The following is a 22812-nucleotide window of genomic DNA, read 5'->3' on the forward strand; positions in this document are numbered from 1 at the left end:
ACACCGGTCGGTTTTGGTGTAATGGTAGCGCTTGATCCTGACAATTGGTATCAGAGCCGAGGACGGCTCTTGTCCGATGGTGGGAAGGGTGTGAGGCCCAATAGTCCCACATCGGAAAGACTCGTTCCAGAGCCTGGGCATATGAGGCGGGTGTCTCCAAATCCTGCAGACGCGTTTTGGGTGGAAAACAAAACCGGGAAGGGGTGAAGGACGCTTGCGTGAAGCCCCGGAACCGGACAATATCTGGCAGGGGAGCCCCGCGGTCCCCCCTCATGTGGCCCCCACATGGGCACTGGGTGCCTCACGTGCTCCGCAGAAGCGGGGGCATGACATTAAATTTTCTCTGAAACCACTAAATGTCACGCCCCGGATCCGGACATGATTTTATATATATATATATATATTATGCGCCCCAGATCCGGTTCATGACATGGCCGTGCTATTGTAGGTTGCTGCCCACAATAACACGCAGCCCATGATAACAATTTTTATTTCATGGAATAAAACCAAATCCGATCAAATTTATTGACTAATCATAAAGAAGCAAATACAGAGCATCTAAATCCAATACATGAGTTTGCAATATTACAACTCAAACTTATTAACATAGATACTTCTAAGAGTCCCTGTAACTATGCTTCAACTCAAATTTTCATTCACTCTTTCCCGCTCCTAATCGCCTTAATTATCTGAAATAAATAAAAGAAAACAACAGGAGGGGTATGAGCTTGCTACTCAGTAAGTAACCATGTACTATCTTATTAGATCAAGCATAATTTTTCTCATGCCAATGCATCATTTGAAGAACTTAACAGAAAATAAAGCATTTCATGGATAAATTATTCAAAACAGGTTACAAAGCAAAATATGCTTCAACCATGCAAGTTCATAAACATGATAATGCAAGTCTTATAAAAATGCTGCCATTCATCCATACTTTATAAATCTTACTCTCAGACGGATGTGCTGCTATGGTCACTATAATCCCGTGACAGGGTTCGTATTCGTAGTCGACAAGTTTTATAACTTATTCTTATTCGTTACCAACTTTAACCCGTTGGCAGAGGGCCATATTCATTGGATGCTAGCTCCAGAGGGGTCGACTGACCTCTATTTCTAGAGGTAGGCATAGCTATCTGAGAGTTCATAAATCATTATTCTTTTTCGTAAGTCATACTTTCATACATAGGTTGGAAAATGACAAATAGCATCGTAATGTATAAAAGGTGTGAGGCCCAATAGTCCCACATCGGAAAGACTCGTTCCAGAGCCTGGGCATATGAGGCGGGTGTCTCCAAATCCTGCAGACGCGTTTTGGGTGGAAAACAAAACCGGGGAGGGGTGAAGGACGCTTGCGTGAAGCCCCAGAACCGGACAATATCTGGCAGGGGAGCCCCGTGTTCCCCCCTCATGTGGCCCCCACGTGGGCACTAGGTGCCTCACGTGTCTCGCAGAGGCGGGGGCGTGACATTTGGTATCAGAGCCGAGGACGGCTCTTGTCCAATGGTGGGAAGGGTGTGAGGCCCAATAGTCCCACATCGGAAAGACTCGTTCCAGAGCCTGGGCATATGAGGCCGGTGTCTCCAAATCCTGCAGACGCGTTTTGGGTGGAAAACAAAACCGGGGAGGGGTGAAGGACGCTTGCGTGAAGCCCCAGAACCGGACAATATCTGGCAGGGGAGCCCCGTGTTCCCCCCTCATGTGGCCCCCACGTGGGCACTAGGTGCCTCACGTGTCTCGCAGAGGCGGGGGCGTGACAAAAAGAACAACAAAAAAACTCTTCATCAAAACAAAACTATATGTTGGTCTCCAACCTTGGATTTCCTACCACTGGGGCGAAGGGAGCAGTTGATCGGTGGAGAAAAAAAATATGTGGGTATTTTTATAATATTTATTGTGCTTGATACTTAATATATTAAAAGAGTTTTGGACTCCTTTTTAATATATGTATATATATATATATATATATATAGTAAGAAAATATAAAATATATAAATAAATCTTTCTCATTCTATAAACTTAAATTTTTAGGATAAGTGGTTATTTTAATATACTGTTGAGCAATATTGATTTTATTCTAGTTCTTAAAATATCCAACAACCATGGTGCCACAATGCGCATCTGGATGCGCATTGATTTTTATAATTTTTCATTTTTATTGTTTACTCTACAAATAACAATAGGCTTCAGCATGTCTTTTCTGTTAGAATAGTCAGAGTTGTTAGTTTGAAAATATATGGATTAGGTATTATTTCAATATCTACGATGAAAAACAGTGTTCCTTAGTCTCACATTTAGGTTTTACTGCATATTGTAGTTAAATAAAGTTATTTATCAAATTCTTAGTTGACCCTTCACTTGAGAATTTAGTTATTCAACTTGTTTGCTTGAAAAATTATCAATTTTAATATGCATGGATTACTTTTTTCTATTCCGAAAACAATGTGCAGCACATGATATAAATTATTAAACTCGAAGTAGAATTTAGAAGGAAAAGTAGTATTTTTTCCACTGGGGTGACATAGGTGCGGCAAACTAGTTGATCTTTTTTTTTTTTGGCCAATTCCTCAATTGTGACGGATGGAACGTATTTGATGTTTACAAAATTTCTGTCCATTTTCTTCCTTTTAAATTAGAAAGTGTTTGGTTAAAAGGTACCTTAGATCTGCTTGAGCAAAACTTCAGTACAATTTTGTTGCCATCCCTTGACTTTGTTGTATCATAAATTGATTTGAGAGACAAGCTTTTTTTTGAGATATTAAAAGTCATAAATATGTTGGTTGGCAGGGGACTTAGGAAACCTTATTCTATGCGTTAGTTGTATATGAGTTGTATACATGAGCTGTACATAGCAACCCTCAACTATAAGAGGTGGGCTATGACACTGTTTGAAATATAGAATAAAGATCTTATTCTTCTCCCTCTATGTCTCTCTCTCCTTTTCTTCTACATCTCTCTCTCCTCCCTTTCTACACTTAACACCATGCCATGGCATTCGGGCTAAATATGCTTATTGTCGGAGGCTAATGCCTAGTATTTTGCTGCCCAAAAAACTGCTTGAAGGTCTGATAAATATAAAAAAAACATAAAGAGAATGTTCTCGCTTTTAGTTGTAGTTATGTTGTTTTTCATCCAAGTTTGTCTAAATCCCCCCCCCCCCCCCCTCTTTTTTTTTATGGTTGTTGCCGGGGAGGAAAGGGTGGAAAGAGTCCCCTAGACAATGGATACAAAACGGTGATCATCCTTCCTCAATAACCCTAAAAATTCCAACATCCGGTCCCGGAACATTTCATTCGCTCGATGGATTCCGATTGGAATTTTTTCTTTTTCCTTTTTTTCTTTAGAGAGAGAGAGAGAGAGAGAGGAGAATTTAGATTGGATTTTAGTTTATAAGCCAGAACATTTTTTTATTGGAAAATGCCTATAATTTTCTTTTAAATTTTTGTGTTTTAGTCACAGTGAACCTGCTATAAAAAGTAAAAATCATTGGCTACTCATACATGTAAGACATACTTGGGGCAACGTATACTGAATCACACTCGAATAATAGTTTGGGTCAAATCACATCAAGCGTGCATGAAAATATAGCGTGATAGTGAACTTAAGCTTTTAGGAGATTTAGCAAAATATTGGCACCTTGTTTAGGCGATTTAGTACCCGAAATTGGGTTACATTGAAATCGGTCCTCAACTTGTGACCAAGATCAACATTATATGTCAACTTGAGGATATCGAAAACTTTCACGTACTATTTTATTCTCCTAATAATGTGAATATTGACCTAATAATCAACAGCAATTTTGTCATCGTCGTCGTCATTATCATTCCAATTATGATCATTGCTCAGGTCAGGATACAAATCTGGAACCCAAAACCACCACCAAAAAGAGGTGTGACCTGCTCAGTGAACAGATACATATCGTATTCAGTGAACGGCTGCTAAGAGGCATGGGCTAGGCTTTATCTAGCACAATTAGGATCAGAGCTGATCACGGGCCTTCTGGCCCGCCCAGCCCGGCTCGAAATTTTTCGGGCTTGGGCATTAAAAAAAGGCCCATGGGTCGAGCCTGGGCAAGAAAAGCGGCCCGACCAAAAAAATCGGGTCGGGCCTGGTCGGGCCATTCTGCCCCATTTCCAAATTCCAAACAAAGAATACATCGGACCTGTCGCGTCGGGCCTATCGGGTCGGGCCTAGAACCATATTTATAAAGTCGGGTTGGGCCTGGACAAAAATTTAAGCCCGATAGTCGGGCCAGGCCGGGCCGGGGTATAGCCATCGAGCCTAATTTCTGCTGTAGAAACCGGCCCGGCCTAGGTTTTGATCAGCTCTAATCAGGATCATCCATCTTGGGTCAGCCTGAGCATATACTGATCTCTACTCAATCTGGTGATTTAAAATATCAAATGCTAGAGCCGGATACTAAAAATCCAATTTGATTGGTAACTTCATTTGATACAAAACATTATATTAGTAAAGTACTTTTAATTAATAAAAAAGTATTGGAAGACTTAAAACAGATTTGCGCAAAAAAAATTTGAGGGATACTCAAGGATTGCTAATCCAACCTACGTGAAATATTAAGAGAATATAACGAGACTGGACTGCACCTCGTTGACATGACGACGAAGATTTTATGTGATAATAAGCACGATCTCAATCATTGTTCTAATTCAAAACATCACTTTTGTTTTTGTTTTTTTCCGACCCACCAGCAGTAAACTGATTCAAAAATGTCGAAATATGTTGATCAAAATGTAACAAGAACACAGCCTATGCAGAACCAAGCTTGGTCACATTGTGATAACAAGCACAATGCTCCACAGTGCATGAAACTTCAGAAAGAAGTGAGTGTCAGAGTTCAACATCGCCAACATCGCTTTATCTGGATGATCTCATCGTAAAATTGATGGCATTATTCATAAATTGTTAAAGGCCGACACAGAAAGTTTTCCACATACCAACCTGATCACTCTTTCAACTACACAGAGTTACACTCTTTATTCCTTCTCCAACGAATACATAAAACACAGCAAAATCGTCGTCAGATGGTCAAAAGAATCAAGGAAAAAGATGACACGCACTTCCAGATGTGTGAAATTGGAAACTCATTCTGAGTTTCAAATTCCTGTATTAGGCAACCGAGTGCTACAGCTTTAAGCAATCCACTGGAACCCTTTCTTTTTTCAGGGGAAGCTCACCAGACATCGCGCAAGTACCTCCCTTCCATTTGCAGATTTTTCACCATGCTCTCAGCCTTGGAGCCATCCAGAGAACCCTGAAATCCAATTGCAAGGCAATTGCCAGTGATTTGGTACTTCAATGCATAATTAGATGGGGGAAGTAGCATTGTTCTACCCAGTAGTTAAGGGCTTGTTTGCTATTCTTGTTGTTTTTGTGTTTCTATTTCTCTACAAATCAATGAAATATCATATGGAGATTGATGTTAGCATTTTTACAAAACTTTTGCTATTCCTTGCTTTTATTTACAAAACTTTTGAAAGTAACAAATCTTTGCTACCAAAAATTTTAAGGATTTTATGAACGATCTGTTTCTTGGGCTCTTGAAAACAAAAACAGGTTCATTAATATCATAAGAACTAGCAAAGCTGGTTCAAAGATGAAAACAAGCACATTCAGCAATTCAATTTTAGAGATTGTATTTTCATGAAAATTCGGAGTTCACGAAAATTCCGAGTTTAATCAAACCAAAGGGTTTGTACCAGAGCAAGATCAATTTTGCCTTTACCTTCTCTTGAACTATGGTGTGAAGAACTCGGTGGACATCTTTGGCCATGCCTTTAGCATCACCACAGACATATATGTAACCACCCTTGGACATGATGTCCCAAATGTCCACAGCCTGAAAACAAGGAGGAGAAGATATTAATATCAAAAAAAGTTGCAAAATGTTCAATGTTTTTTTGGGATAAAGCATCATGAACAACCAGCATAAGGAAGTATCATTGTTATTCAACCTTTTCAGCCATCTTGTGCTGCACATATTCTTTGGCTGGACCTTGACGAGAGAAGGCAACAATCACCTCAGACAGTGCTCCTGCTTTTACAAAATTGTTCAACTCATCCTCGTAAATGAAGTCCTGCATGCCATCATTCAAATTAAATCCAGCTGAAATTTGCAAGGGTATTTCCAAAAGCGACACAAGGGAAATACCAATTGTACATCAAGATAGATTTATTATTACAAATTTACCATTTCACGATTCCTGCATCCAAAGAAGAGAATAGCAGGGCCAAGTTCAGCTCCAGATTCTTTCAATGCCAACCTTTCCTGGAGATATCAAAGTGGAGGTAGCTCACACTGTAAGGCCTTTATCTTAACCCAAGACAATATTTATGATAGCATCAGTTATGAAACAAACCTGCAGGAAGCCCCTAAAGGGTGCCAAACCTGTGCCAGGACCAATCATGATAATTGGTACAGAGGTATCTGCAGGCAATTTAAAATTTGATTGTCTCACAAAAATAGGAGCCCAGCTACATTCTTGGCTGTCTTCTAATGGAACTGAATTCTGTAAAAATACAAAATCTCAGCTAAGACAAAGTGATCATCTAATAATGGACCCACAATAGTAACTATTCCATTTTCAAAGTAAAATTGAATTAACCTTGGTCTAATCTTTTCTGTTTGTTTTTGAGAGAGAGAGAGAGAAGATAATGGACCAAAAATAAAATGATAAGTAATCACAGTCGAATACATAAGAATCATATCACATAAGACCGAAATGATAAAGCCAAAATTAGTGCAGGCAACATAATAGATTTAGAATAAGTAGCCACAAGTTGGGTGAGGACCTTAACTTGCCATAACATGCACTCTTATGACAATTCTAACCTGGAGTTTCATATGGAGAATTTGCATGTCATGTTTTCAATAGGCATAGGATAGGAAGATTTAATTTGATGACATATAGGCAGACATTTTTTTTTTAATTTGAATTATAGTTTAATCAAAATTGGTAAGTTGGACTGGCAAGAAAAGTGTGCCACAACTAGAAAGAACCATAACCATTCAAGCCTTGTCTCAGCTATTTGGTGAATCCTCATTCACCAAGAATTCTCATTTGCAGTTAGATCAGGTGTTACTTCCTTCCATATTGTTCACACAATTAAGTGCCTCGCAAAAACAGATGGGAGGGGGAAAATGGCAATTGTTTTTCTTATTATTTCCCTTTTCTTTTGACTGAAGAATACAATTTTAAAAAGTTTTTTCTTTCTAAAAACATGGGGAAGTAGTGTTTTTCAAAATCATGAATCACTAAATTCAACCATGACCAAATGAGACAGCAACCAATGTTATTCTAGCATGTTTATTGTGCTCAGCTAGCAGATGGAAGAAGCCATCACAAGCAGCAGAGAAACCAGCAATCAATTGATATACCAACCAAAGGCTGTGAGAACAAAGAAGTTAGATGCATCGCGATGAAATTTAGAATTATGCAATTAGAGATGGAGAGCAGCATCATAGGTCAAAGAATGCTAGATGCTAAGGATACACCTAAAATATCCAGCACTAGCTTTCAAGTCTGCAAATATATTTTGAATACTCCAGCTATACCAATGCTACCTAAATTACTTTCAAAATCTGAAAACATATACAATCCTATGTTAAATAGTCAATACCTTCATCCAGGTTGAACAAACTCCTTTGTGAACCCTTCCTGTTGGTGTTGGTCCATGCACTAACGCACATGTGACATGAATTCTAGAAGGTACCATCCTGCGTAGGATAATGATAAATTTAGTATTAACATGAGAAAAAATAATAAATAAAATAGAACATATGAAACATGACATGGCGCTCACCTTGGAGAAGATGATATAGAGTAATATCGAGGTTGCAAGCGAGGAGCTATAGCTGCAAAGAAAACACCTAGAGGAGGCTTAGCTGTAGGAAATTCTGCCATAACTTCAAGAAGGCTCCTCTGACTTGCAACTACCCATTGAGAATATTCATCCTGAAACCAAAAGTTACATGTCAACCAGATTGACACTAATAGTGCAGCATTTCATTTCCTGTCAAATAATACCAACCTTTCCTGCAGGAGAAGCTAGATATCTTAATCGTTCAGCTTCGCTTGGATTAGAAGCATAAGCAGCTAGAGCAGATAAAGCAGCCTGAAGATTCATTATAAATACACAATTAAAAAAAATCAATTGAAGAATTCTGAAGTAAAAATCTTGAAACTGTAAGCTATACAGAATATAAAAGACCTTTTTTGGTGAATTTAGAAGGTCTGCATATCGAGCAAGTGCTGTTCTCAAAGTGCATGGAGATGGGAAAGGAGGCGCTAGAGAGCTGCTACTTAATGGTGTGCCATCCTTTTTGTCTGCATGTATGGAGAAGAATGTACCTGATGAATAGCCTAAGAGCCTTTCAGCCTCCTCCACAATTCTCGGAAAAAACACCAACGTGGTCTCCAGTTTCATACCTGACATTTCACATATGATATATCCTCCAAGGTGAGCAACCACTTATGATAAATTCTGAATACTGTAAATAGTTTCAGCAGCATTCAAATAAAGTATCGGTTCTGAAGCATTATATTGTAACACGAAGCTTTCAATTGATACAACTCAATATCGTCAAGTTAAAAGAATGAATATTTTACTTTGCAGAAACTCTGTCAGGAGAAATTCTGCTTTAAAAAACAATAAGATGACACATTCAGCAAGGGCCTCTTGAATGTGTCGCATGTTCACACGAAGGATCAACTTGCTGACTTATTGACTAAGCCTCTCTTGCATCAACAGTTTTAGCAATTGAGGAATAAGATTGGCATTGCTGATGGATCGCCTATCTTGTGGGGGGCGTAATAAGGATATAGCTCATGACAATGACAATCATGTATATTAATAAATGAGATTTACCAAATCAACTTAATAAAGATATAGCTCATGACAACTATAATCATGCACCTCAATAAATGGGATTCATCAAATCAGCTTGTTGTTGTATTTGTCTATGTGTTTACTATTGTACAGTGCAGTTAGCTTGATCTTAGGACGTGATTGTAACTATACCCATGTGTATATTCCTATGTGAGTAACAGTAATATAAGTTTACAATCTTCTTTATTTTTTGCACGAGGAAGGAATCAGATTGCTTCAAAATCTGTGCAAATGTGCAAATGGATGGATGAAAGAGTTTGGAGTCTTTGGAGATCTTTGCAAAGCGCGATCTATCGGTCCACATCATAAAAAAAGATCAGTCATTCTTTCGTACGGAAGATACCATCCGAATCCAATATGTTCACAATCTTCTTTATCTTTTGCACGAAGAAGAAATCAGATCGTTTCAAAAACTGCGCAATTGTGCAAATGGATGGATGAAAGATTTGGAGTCTTTGGAGATCTTTGCAGAGCACAATCTATTAGTCCACATCATAAAAAAAGATCAGTCATTCTTTCATACGGAACATACAATCTGAATCCAATATGTTCACAATCTTCTTTATCTTTTGCACGAGGAAGAAATTAGATGGCTTCAAAAATTGTGCAAATGGATGGATGAAAGATTTTGGAGTCTTTAGAGATCTTTACAAAGCGCGATCTATCGGTCCACATCATAAAAAAAGATCAGACATTCTTTCGTACGGAACATACAATCCGAATCCAATATGTTCGAAATCTTCTTTATCTTTTGCACGAGGAAGAAATTAGATCGCTTCAAAATCTGTGCAAATGTGCAAATGGATGATGAAAGAGTTTGGAGTCTTTGGAGATCTTTGCAGAGCACGATCTATCAGTCCACATCATAAAAAAAGATCAGTCATTCTTTCATACGGAAGATACAATCTGAATCCAATATGTTCACAATCTTCTTTATCCTTTGCATGAGGAAGTAATCAGATCACTTCAGAAAGTGTGCAAATGTGCAAATGGATGGATGAAAGAGTTTGGAGTCTTTGGAGATCTTTGCAGAGCACGATCTATCGGTCCATATCATAAAAAATGATCAGTCATTCTTTCGTACGGAACATATAATCCAAATCCAATATGTTCACAATCTTCTTTATCTTTTGCACGAGGAAGGAATTAGATCGCTTCAAAATATGTGCAAATGTGCAAATGGATGGATGAAAGAGTTTGGAGTCTTTGGAGATCTTTGCAGAGCACGATCTATCGGTCCATATCATAAAAAAGATCAGTCATTCTTTTGTATGGAACATACCATCCGAATCCAATATATTCACAATCTTCTTTATCTTTTGCACGAGGAAGGAATTAGATCGCTTCAAAATCCATGCAAATATGCAAATGGATGGATGAAAGAGTTTGGAGTCTTTGGAGATCTTTGCAGAGCGCGATCTATTGGTCCACATCATAAAAAAGATCAGTCATTCTTTCATACGGAACATACAATCCGAATTCAATATGTTCACAATCTTCTTTATCTTTTGCACGAGGAAGGAATCAGATCGCTTCAAAATCTGTGCAAATGTGCAAATGGATGGATGAAAGAGTTTGGAGTCTTTGGAGACCTTTGCAGAGTGCGATCTATCGGTCCACATCATAAAAAGAGACCAGTTATTCTTTCATACAGAACATACAATCCGAATCCAAAAAAAGATATCCTTCCATAGGTGACTAAGTTCCATGGTGCTTATCCAAAGGCATTCGAGATATTATAACTGTGCATCATATGGCCATACATGCCACCAATCAGAATCACTCATTTCTGTAGATCTTATTCATCAGACGTTTATCTCGGTATATTGCTATAGAAACAAGAGGCTACGATTGGCGGCGTGCACGATCACATGGTACATGCCGTGTATGATGTAATTTTTCAAGGCAATCAACATGAACATGGAAAGGCAAGCAATAGGAACATGCCGTGTCAACATTTTCTGATAGGTGTGTTAATCATAAATTATAATATGCTAAGATTTAAAATCACAACAACATAGTATTGAAGTTTGAGAGATATACCTACGGAAGACATATTGAATATTTTTTCAATCACCTGAAATAATAGTGGCTGAATCTTTCCTTCCTTTCTCTTCATAAAAGATAGCCATCAATGGGGCAAGCTATCAACCATATGAAGAGGAGAGGGGGACCTAACCTTTATATAGGAAACATAAAGGAGCCTTCCCATTAAAGGCTCCAAAATCCTAATTGGGTCTTCTGGACTACATACCAAAATTACTACAACAAATAGGACTCAATCCTATACATCCAAGGTACACCAAAGCCCATAAAACAAAATGATCATACATCATATTGGGCTTAACCATAATACCATTTTGAGCCATACGTCTAACCCGTTTTATAAAACAAAAATACGCAATTAGTGTAAGCCCATATTTTGAAATTATTCTAACATTCTCCTACTTGAGCGAACACGGATCGTCATATTAATTTAAAACTTTGTTTTGAAAACGACTCTTGAGTTAGACTACAAAAGTGGCCACACATATAGCTCAAATGATAATCACCTTTGATACATGATCCGGTCTAACAAGAACATCAATATTGAACATAGAAGTCGTTACACCATTTAATCGATGTAAGACCACTCTACAGCTACAAATGCTAACATCCTTATCGACATGGATCCCCATCCTCCAACCAATGTGGTAGTATATAGTATGAACTTAGCACCAAAATGTGATCAAATGTGTGCTAATTCATATCGGTTCTCATAAATGCTTCAAAAGAAGCAACATGTCTCAAAAGAGACTCACATCATGGCTTTATGCATTATATCTTGAGATAAAAATGATATCATAATAAATTAAAGACATATGTGAAATGCATGCTCAAATATAATTATAATTTCTGTGCACAAAATACAAAATTATAAATGGGGAGATAAATGTTATTATTATTGGAAGAGGCTGTACCCGAAGCATATGGGTTGCCTACGTACCTTGTAAAAAGGATCAAGCCAAAACGTAATTCTTTTACATAAATAACTCCCACTAACCAAAAATATCAAATGTTTCCACAATGCCCATATTGGCAATATGTGTCTTAAAGACTTTTGGTGCGAGTCTTTTAGTCAATGGGTCCGCAATCATTGCCTCTGTATTTATATGCTCTATTTTTGTCAGCCCTTCTTTAACTTTATCTCTGACCACCAAGTACTTGATGTCTATATGCTTAGAGCCACCAGAACTCTTGTTATTTTTTGAGAAGAACACCACTGCACTATTATCACAGTAGATGGTAATTGGTCTCGAAATGGAATCAATAACTTTCAGTCCAGAAATAAAAATTTCTCAACCAAATGGCTTGGACTGTAGCTCCATAACATGCCACAAATTCAGCATGCATAGTAGAAGAAGCTACTAGAGTTTGCTTAACGCTTATTCAAAAAATAGCACCACCAGCCATCATAAAAATATAACCTGAAGTTGACTTCAGATCATCTTGACATTCTGCAAAGTCAGAATCTGAATAGCCTACCACCTCAAGATGATATGTATGCTAAAAGGTAAGCATATAATACTCAGTCTTTTTCAAATATCTCATAACTTTCTTAGCTGCTTTCCAATGCTCTTGTCCTGGATTCGATTGAAATCTACTAAGGACGCTCACTGCATAGGCTATGTCAGGTCTAGTGCAAACTTGAGCATACATCAGGCTCCCTACAACACTTGCATAGGGTATGTTCTTCAAAGATTCTCTTTCAAGTTCATTTCTTGGACACTAGGCTTTGCTAAACTTATCCCCTTTTACTATAGGTACATCACCGGATGCACAGTTTTGCATATTAAATCTCTCTAGGATGTATTGTATGTATGTCTTCTGTGAAAATTCCAACAAGCCACGGTCTATATCACGCTGTATCTTAATTCTAAGTACAAAAGAAGCTTCCCCAAGATCTTTCATTTCAAAATTAACAAATAATATTTTAATTGTCTAATAAAGTAACCCTAAGTCACTATTGGCAAGTAAAATATCATCCACATACAAAATAAGAAAAATAAATTTTCTCCCACTGATCTTGAGATAAATGCATTGGTCCATTGTATTTTCAACAAAACCAAGAGAAGTCACAACTTCATCAAATTTAAAATACCATTGTCGCGATTCTCACAACTTTAATACTTTTCCCACATTGTTTTTCTACTTCCATTTTAAATATCTCGAATTTTTCAAGAGCGAGGGATTTATCATTAATCAAGTAAATATAACCATAATGTGAGAAATCATCAATAAAGGTTATAAAATATTTGTTCCCATATATAGTAGAACGTAACGGTCCCCTAATATCGGTGTGAATTAGATCCAAAAGACCATCGCTTCTAGTGGATCCCTTCTTTGTAGTTTTAGTCAGCTTTCTCCTTATGCAATCTATGTAAGTGTTAAAGTTCGAAAAATTTAGAGAGGGTAGAATCTCAACTTTCATCAATCTCTCCATTCGCTCTCTTAAAATGTGCCCTAAACGCTTATGCCATAATATAGAGGATGATTCACGAATTAAAACCCTTTTCTTTCCAACTTTAGTAACACAAGAGACTTTATCAACGGGAGCCAAATTCAATTTGTACAAACCATCACACAAAATACCATGTCCAACCATACGAGAGTCATAAAATAATTCAATCATTCCATTACTAAATTTAAAAGAAAATCTTGATTGATCAAGTTTTGACACAGAAATTAATTCCGTCTCATTGTCGGTACAAAAAATATATTTTTCAAAATAAGAGAAAAACTAGACTCCAAGGATAACTTCACTACTCAAATAAACTCAACTTTAACTTGAACTCCATTTCCAACGCACAGGTTCTCTCTTCATTCTCACTTGGCCTTCATCTCCTTATTAATCCCTGTCGAAGTCTTCTTTTTCTCCAACCAAGCCTTAAACTTAAAGCAATCCTTTTGCCAATGACCTTTCTTTTTGCAGAATTTATATTTGTCATTCTTCTTCATAATTCCTTTAGGACCACCAGAAGTCTGCCCACCAGACCTTTTGTTCTGTTGATTGTAGTGAGGTTTGTTGCCCTTATGCAACTTAGCCTTATGATTATGAGAAGGCCTCTTATTCTGAGAAGGCTGATGGGTCAGTTGCATAGTTTCAACAGTCTCACGACGTATTCTATACACCTCTTGGGCACACACAGCAATCAAATCATTCCAATTTTATTTGTCACGCTGGGCATTATAAGCAACCTTAAGCTGATTAAACTGACTAGGAAGGCTATTAAGAATATGATAGACAAGAAAAGGCTCTGCAATGGAAACTTTAAGGGCTTCCAATTTAGAACTTATGTGCAACATTTTCATGATGTACTCCCTAACTTCACAAACACCATCATATTTCATATTCATAAATTTATCCATTAAGTCCCCAGTCTCAGCCTTATCAGACTCAACAAATCGCTGTCTTATAGCATCCAAATTTTTTTTAGCATTGTCGTGGTCCGGTATAGCACCCATACTGGAATCAGATATGGAACGCTTGATAATCTTCAAACATAGCCTGTTAGCTCTTTTCCCTTTGACATACTCAGCCTTGTATTCGATAGTGCTCTTATCTGTTGGTTTTGAAGGCTTCTCCTCCAAAACAAAATCTAAACTCAAGAGACCTAGTGCTTTTTTTTTCGTTTTCATCTCACATAATTATTTTCAGTCAAGATTTTAACAACAGACAATTGGCTTGAAAGGGAAGAGGCATTCAAAACTGTGGAAACAACATATTTTATTTAATATCATCCAAATGTGATGCATGCAATCAATGGATGATAACATATCCATCTAATCAACTTGGGCTATTAATTAGATAGTCCGTAATCAACTTGAAAAACATATAAGTCTAATTACGGTAAGAGCTTCGGTGCATCATTGTAGAGTCGCTTTTGGGCTAACAATACAACACACTATAAAGTACTTTTAAGACATATCATGAAGCCAATTAACAAAATCACATAAACTTTCGAAACACCATCACCTTTGGGCAGAAGAATGATTCTAGGCTAATGCAATCCCATTAATCACTTCATATCATTTTTCCAAATCATCATGCACAATAACACCTTCGGGCAAGTTATTGCATTTAATGATCTGGCAGAATGCAATGCTACCTTTTTTTATGAGAAAATCAAATAAATATCAGTGAGTGTGCCACTTTGGTGGCTACCACCCACTTCAATTTTAGAATATTCTCTTAATGGAAAAATAAGGATAGTCTTTATGCCCAACAAATTTCAATCACAAGAATAATGGTTCATGTGACAAAAACATAACCATCAAATATACTACAAATATAATCAAAAACATATGTGAGTGATCAAACAAATATGTTAATTACAAAAAGTATATATGGTAGTAAGAAATGTCCAAAATTTAACAATTTATTAATTTGACACCTTAATAATTAATATGCATGAGGGCCTTGATTCAGATTATTCAATATTTAAATAAAAATTAAATGGGTTACTAACTCTTAGCCCCAAGTCCAAAACCCATTATGGTCCATTAGGATGCAATGCAAGTAAAATAAATATGGGCTGACTAAATAAAAAGGCCCAAGTTGCAATTATGGACATATTCAGATTGGGCTTAGTAGGCCAAAAAAAAATCCTAAATTATTCCTCCCTATTTTCCTTCTTCTTCCCAGCGCCACCACTATTCCTTTTTTTTTTTTTTTTGGGTAGCAGCCCATGGCTGCTACCCATTGCTGCCCTATGGTGGCATCCCATGGCTGCCACCCATGCTGGCCACTGCGAGTGGCCAACGAGGCTCCCCGGGCCGTCGCGTTGCCATGAGACACGCGGCCGGCTGTGGGGTGGCCGAGAGATGGCCCCATGGTCGAGCCTGGCGGTGTCTCGAGCGACATCCACGATCTGGGGCCGACCGTGGGGTGGTTCAGGATGCGCCCGCTGCTTCCCAGCCGCGGGACCATGCTGTCCGCCTCTTGGGGAGGCCTGACGCGAGTCCAGGAAGGCCTTGCCTCCCCTTCCTCTTTTTTTTGTTTCATCATCCTCCATGTTTAGATCTATAAGGGGATTTGAAATGGGAAGATGGAAGAAGATGAAGTCTGCAGGAGAAGGAAACAGGGAGATTTTTTTTAATCCAAAAATAATATACAATCATGTTACTGGCAAATCTGAATTAAAATCAAATCAGATATTTGATTATCAATGAAAAATCTATGCATGCAGATTTATGCAGAAGATCCATTCACCAATGCATAAAATTAATCCGTAAGTCCAGATGAAATCATAATTGTGTATGAAGAATTGTAATCTTAGTATGGAGGCTCTGATACCAATTGTTAATTATAAATTATAACATGCTAAGATTTAGAATCACAACAGCATAGTATTGAAGTTTGAGAGATATACCTGCGGAAGACATATTGAATATTTTCTTCAATCACTTGAAATAATAGCGGCTGAATCTTCCCTTCCTTGCTCCTCACAAAAGATAGCCGTCAATGGGGCAAGCTATCAACCATATGGAGAGGAGAGGGGGACCTAGCCTTTATATAGGAAACATAAAGGAGCCTTCCCATTAAAGGCTCCAAAACCCTAATTGGGTCTCGTGGCCTACATACCAAAATTACCACAATAAATAGGACTCAATCCTATACATTCAAGGTGCACCAAAGCTCATAAAACAAAATGATCACACATCATATTGGGCTTAACCATAATACCATTCTGAGCTATCACTACAGGAAAACAAACCTATCCCGACGCTTTTTTGGACCTTTGGCGACGCTAATAAAAGTCGGCTAAAGTACAACCGATGTAAAGCCAAGCGTCGCCAAAGCGTCGGCGATACCAGAGTGGCAAAAGTTTTTGCCGACGCAGGACAAAAGCATCGGCAAAAACCGGGATTTGCCGACGCTTGCATAGCGTCGGCGATAACCCGACGGATAATTTCCTCACGGTTTTTCTCCTGGTTTTCCCGATGCTTTTTAGCGTCGGCCATTCCCGACACTTTAAAGCGTCGGCAAAAGTGGATCTGCCGACGCTAATGTAAGCGTTTGAAGCGTTGGAATAAGCGTGCCGATGCCGTGCCACGACGTGTTTTACCAACACTTAAAAGCATCGAAAATTATTTTTTAAAAAAAATAAAAACACCAATTCATATTGTAAAACACACATTACAAAACATACATTATAACAATATAAACCTGTTACATTGATACATTGACACAAATACTCAGATCATTTGAAATATGAATATTGTCATATCTGATTAAAAATTTGCTTAATAAGTTTCAAATTACAATGTACTCTGAAAAATAAGAAACATATACATATCAAACTCATAAAAGATAATCTAGAATGCATCAGGGATGGGATTCAACTCCATCATCATCAGCTCTATAAGCGTTTGAAGTATCAGGAATCTACAAAAAAAAAAGAGAAACCTTAGAAGTTAGGAATAATATGATACATTAACTCATATATCATAATTAATAATATGTAAAGTATTCAAATATATATAGTTATTTATCTGAGAAGGGAGAAATCGTTGTAACATGGATGAAATATTCGTAAGCTGAGACTGCAAATTTGCTTGGTTTTGCTTCAGCTCTTCAATAGTTGCTTAAAGATGACGAACTTCTGCAGTGTTACTACCTTCTCTAGCATTTCTTGTATATGTGCCCACTAAAGACAACTGAGTGGGGGTAACTCCAACGCCATAGCCCCTCACTCGACCATAATGCTCTGGGCCCATCAATTCAGCGAGCACTTGAGCTTCAATATGATTGGTCACGTCGGATGATGATGACCCCCCGACGCGCTCTGAAATAAGATTTGTTGCCCTATCCTATATCTCTCAAAAAAAATTCAAATTAATGTATGTCGATAATAGAACCAAAAAAAATACAGCACAAGTCAAAGATATACATACAACTATATCTCTTGACTCCTCTCGGACAAAGCTGCCATCTCGGTGGGTGTGAGTCATCTTATAAAACTCCACCCTACCAGGCTCCCTCCCATTATCATCCATCTACAACAAAAAGTATATTTCAAGAGTATACATGCTATATGATAGAATAATTTTAGATAAATTTAAAGAGTTTCAAAAAAACTTACGAATTCAGCTCTACGCCTTGCATAACTCATGGAGCCTGAAGTGTAAGAAACAATCTACGATGCTCAAGCAGCTCTACCAATATTGGAATATGTCTTTCCCAAAAAATAATAAACAATGTAATTTATACAATGTATAAATTTCTAATCTATAATAATAGTAAATACAATCTAAGGTATTGAAAAAATATACACAATCTAAGCTCTCTCGGAAAACCAGTAGTGGACAAGCTCCCTCCACTGATGAGAGATTACATCTGGAGGACAAACACGGGCCACCTCCTCTTCAGTCATGCCCTCGTGCTTCCAATCCGCCTTTAGCTTCGCCTTATATTTTTTTCATTTGCGGTTGACGAACTTCAGCACCCAATCATGGCTATTTACAGGAAGGACAAACTTTTTCTACATCAAAGTAAAAAATGTTATATCAATGTTAAATCAAAAAATCAAATTGTGATAGTAAGCAAATTCAATTCTTTACCTCAACAACTCTAAGAAGCTCAACCTTATACGAAGGAAGCATTTCATTCCATTTCGTATAGTTGAGCGGACACAATTGTCCCTTCCGCGCAACCGACCCTAAAAAAGTGGATAAAATGCTTGCAGCATTCTTGATGGGCTGCGCCAGTTCGTTGCAATGGACGACAATCTTCTTATCCTCAGGTAGGGTCCATACGTCCCGTGCTCGAGTGGGCCCTCGTGTTCTCCTCACTCTCCCCAGTCCATCTATAAAATAAGAAGTCCATTAAAGGCAAATGATTTAAAATAGTTAGATTATAAGAGAAATTAATATAAAAATTATAAATCAAAATATCCAGGACGTCCACATCATCGGTGTCTGGACAATCTACAGGTGGCGCATGCGCAGACTGGGACTCGGACTGAGTATGGGGCTTATCGGGCTGTTGGGAACGATCAGAAGTAGATCCCACAGATGTGTGCTGAAACTCAATATCTCTGAAACGTTTTTCTCGCGGCATGTTGTAATCTAAAATGCACCAAAAAAAATCAATATTAGTTAAAAATTAAAAGTATAGAAATAATTTATAATTTGCAAAATAATTTAATGCATAAAAGTAATGTTTTTCTTACCATTAAGAAACTAGCCAGCTCTCATTCAACATCCATCCTAACCAAACTAGTAGAATTCAGTTCATCAATTGGTGGAACATTAAAAGGCATACACTGAGTATAAGTCTCATCATTCTCCTCTGCTAACCCTTTTTCCATATCATACAAGTCCCTAGGTTTAGTCTTAATAACAACAGACCAATTTTTATCCTTCGAGTCTTGCACGAAGAACACTTGTTGAGCTAGAGATGAAAAAATAAATGGGTCATCTTTCAATAGCACACCAGTATGTATCAACCTTAAAAAATTTACTAGTGTGAAGCCATTTATATCTTGCCTCAAACCTCTAGATGAATTTATATCCATCCAATCATATCGAAATAATGCTACCTTAAAGTTTTCGTAATAATCTAACTCATAAACATCTGTTAGGGCACCATAATAAATTTTTCCGTCCGCCTCAACCATAACCATAACTCCACTATTTTGGGTTTTTCTAAATTTTTTACGTTTTTTGTATGAAATTTAAAACCATTTATAATGAACCCATCATATCTGTTGACAATATTGTTCGGACCTCGAGCAAGGACTATTAATTCATTGGAACAATGTCTCTCCATCATAGTCAGTACCTAAAAAAAATTAAAAGTGCTACTTCATTTCAGTTCTCACTATCCCTTTAACTTGGGTTTCAGCATGGTATTGCGAACCACCCTAAAACTAAAATAAACATGGAAAGAACAGGAGAGCGGGTTAAACCGAGTAAAGGGGACAAATAATAAAGCTACATTTGTGAACAACATAATAACCGAGTAAAGGTTACTAGGGATTAAAAGATTATGTTGCAATGATGTCCAAACTTAAATATCTCTTGAATCAGAAGTACCAATTACCAATCAAGTAACTACCTAATATCACACCAACACCATAACAAGTCTGCATCAATTATCATATACTCTTGAAGGAAGATCCTGCGGGCCTGAGTTTTACCATTTAAATAAAGCTTTTATGCCCTTTAATAACAGTATCAATCACATATACCACTGTCAGCTGCCCAGCCCGGCCTATTTTCTTCCTCCCTGAGTGAGACCGTATAACTTTGATTGCAAACTTAAACACGTAAAATTAAGATTCAGCTTCGTAATTTCGACCCCATAATTTATTCTTTCATTATTTAAGTTCTGTTTTACGAGTCCCAAGTACTAGATTCCAATCCCGTACCAACAAGCCATTTTTCTCCAAGAGACCACTACTTAAACCAGTATGGAGCAAACAACACCACCTATAAACGTCTCCACTAATGTCCATATCCAAGCAAGTACTCTGCCATAGAGACCAACCAATACCTCACAGTTCTGAAGGATCATCAAAGTGGATAGGAGGCGGCAATTTATTACAGAACCCTTATCCAAACGTTGCGAAATTTAGGTTGCAGGTCGCGCAGCAACACACATCTAGTTAACAATTCAACAGGAAAGTAAATATTAATGAACCATGAGGCATATATGGTTTGAATAACATATTTATAACCAAGGGAACTGCAAGATCCACACCATCTCATAATAAAATAAAGATCAGCATAAACAAGGGAAAAAATTTCCTTCCGCTGCTAATGAACCCTTATCAGGCTTCAAATAAAGTTTTTGAAAATAAGAGCAATCATAAAAGAAAACCAGACAAGAAACACATAATAAAGCACACCAAAGATTTTCCTAAGCAAACAAGCAACCAACATGAAGTACTGCAATAACCCTCTCTTGCAATAAAAGCTGACACAACCAATAAAAAACATCCCACTTATGTAGGGTAATGAATTTTGTTATGGTGCTTTTATTTAGAGGTACTGCCAAAAGGGCCTCTTCACTCAGGCCCTCAGTCCATGGGGGCTTCAGCCCACAGTGTGGAACAATCTGAATTTTTGAGGTGCTCATGCAAGGATAGGATTCACCTATCATAGGGTTTTTGGGATTACAGCTTTGTATCATTTGAGGTATCATGGGGCTTCCATGTGCTCCTGAGATTTAAGCAGTTATGTAGCTTAACGGAGAGTATGAGGATCACTTACCTCAGACGACGGCGATGTCGACAGCGGCGGAGTAGCTAGGGCTCGCTCGGGATGGAGGTGAGATGTCGGTGCGCAGCTAGGGCTTCGACCAACAGAGGATGAGGAGACGGGGCCGGGCGAGAGTTAAAGACAAGAAGAAAACAAAGAGGAGGAGGAGGAGGAGGAGGAGGAGGAGGAGGAGGAGAAGGAAGAGTAGGAGGCTTACCTCAAACGATGGCAAGGTCGACGGCGGCGGAGAAGCGGAATCTTCGATCGCCGATCGGGGCTAGGGATGGAGGTGAGATTAGTTTGAGGAGGAGGAGGAGGAGAAGGAGGAGGCTTACCTCAAACGAGGGCGAGGTCGACGATAGTGGAGAAGTCGGCGATGGAGGTGAGAAGTCGGCCCACGCACAGCTAGGGCATCGATCGATAGAAAATGAGGAGAGGGGGCCGAGCGAACGGTTGGGGGTTTTATGTTTTCTAACGACGCTTATAAGCGTCGTCGTTTCTAAAAGTTTTAACGACGCTTCATAGCGTCGTTGTTTCTTGAGATTTTCCGACGCTAGGAAAAAGCATCGGCAAAGGTTGGCGCTGAGTCAAACTTTACCGATGCTTTTCCCTAGCGTCGGAAAAAGACAGTCGGCAAAACCCACATTTGTTGTAGTGTATATGTCTGAACCATTTTATAAAATAAAAATAAACAATTAGTGTAAGCCCATATTTTGAAATTATTCAAACAAGATGATCATCCAAAGCATCGCTAGATCAGATAATTATGTTTGGAGCAAAAGGTGGCAATGGGCTCAAGTGGGCGAGTCCAACCAACACAAACAAGAGCCAATATATAAGGTGTAAGCAGCGAGGAGTCCGAATTGCGAAATAGGTGGCACATCCCCACGTGAAAAAAACGGAAGCTTAATATTGTTCAAATAATAATTATAATAATAATAATAATAAAAAGCGGAAAGTTTTGCTCCAACGTCGCTCTCGCAAAAGATGTGAAGCTGGTCGCTGCCACTTGGGAGGGTCGACACCTTTCAGCTCCGGATAATGATTCGGTACGCCGGGGTGGTCCACAACTTTAAGACTCATTTAGTTCGGGTCAATGGAGGAAAAGGGAGATGCTTTATATTAGATGATAGTTTACAAAAAAGAAAAAAAATATCATGCAAATAAAAATTATTTTATGAGAAAAAAATTATATAGAATATAAAAAATTAATTTCCTCCTATTTGGAATGGGATAATTTTTGTCAAACCTAAATTTAAATTTTTAGGTAGAAATTTTTTTCCTTCTATTAAGAATATAACAAATAACCAATATGAGCAACTCCGAAATATAAAACAATTACTTTTTAAAGCATCATATATTCTGACATTAGTTTTTTTAAAAAAATATTTGAGTACGAAAAAATTCTTCAGGCGAAGCAAATGAGTTCTAATCCATCTGGTGTACACATTACGGGATAAGATCGAATAATTTTATATCAAACCAGCTCCCATCGGCTCCCTGCTACTAAATTTGCGTCACGTTTAGTCTGCTTGGATTGTAGGGGCTTTGCTTTCTTTTGCACCATCAAGGAAAAATTAAAACTAAAGTACATTTTCGTGAGAGTTTAATTCTGTATTTCTGTGCTTCCGTGGACAAACTTAAATAGATTCAACA

General features: G+C 37.9%; 1 protein-coding gene across 1 annotated transcript; it reads right to left on the bottom strand.

The window, feature by feature from the left end:
• Window positions 1–5194: 5194 nt before the first annotated feature.
• On the bottom strand, window positions 5195–8457 carry LOC120106291 (NADPH--cytochrome P450 reductase-like). Its single transcript, XM_039119272.1, has 10 exons — window positions 8451–8457; window positions 8233–8348; window positions 8053–8136; window positions 7825–7976; window positions 7642–7738; window positions 6381–6530; window positions 6212–6289; window positions 5976–6098; window positions 5747–5860; window positions 5195–5275 (listed from the first exon to the last, which is right to left on the bottom strand). The coding sequence occupies exons 1-10, from the start codon at window positions 8455–8457 to the stop codon at window positions 5195–5197; spliced, it is 1002 nt and encodes a 333-aa protein (XP_038975200.1).
• Window positions 8458–22812: the final 14355 nt, after the last annotated feature.

This window comes from Phoenix dactylifera, unplaced genomic scaffold, assembly GCF_009389715.1.
Source record: "Phoenix dactylifera cultivar Barhee BC4 unplaced genomic scaffold, palm_55x_up_171113_PBpolish2nd_filt_p 000519F, whole genome shotgun sequence".
Taxonomy (NCBI): Eukaryota; Viridiplantae; Streptophyta; class Magnoliopsida; order Arecales; family Arecaceae; genus Phoenix; species Phoenix dactylifera.

Bases quoted from the DNA above. Each gene is read 5' to 3' on its own strand.
- LOC120106291 (XM_039119272.1), bottom strand. The intron at 8,137-8,232 runs GTCTTTTATATT...ATGAATCTTCAG, and splicing joins TTCTAAATTCACCAAAAAAG to GCTGCTTTATCTGCTCTAGC. The intron at 5,276-5,746 runs GTAAAGGCAAAA...ATTGGATTTCAG, and splicing joins ACACCATAGTTCAAGAGAAG to GGTTCTCTGGATGGCTCCAA.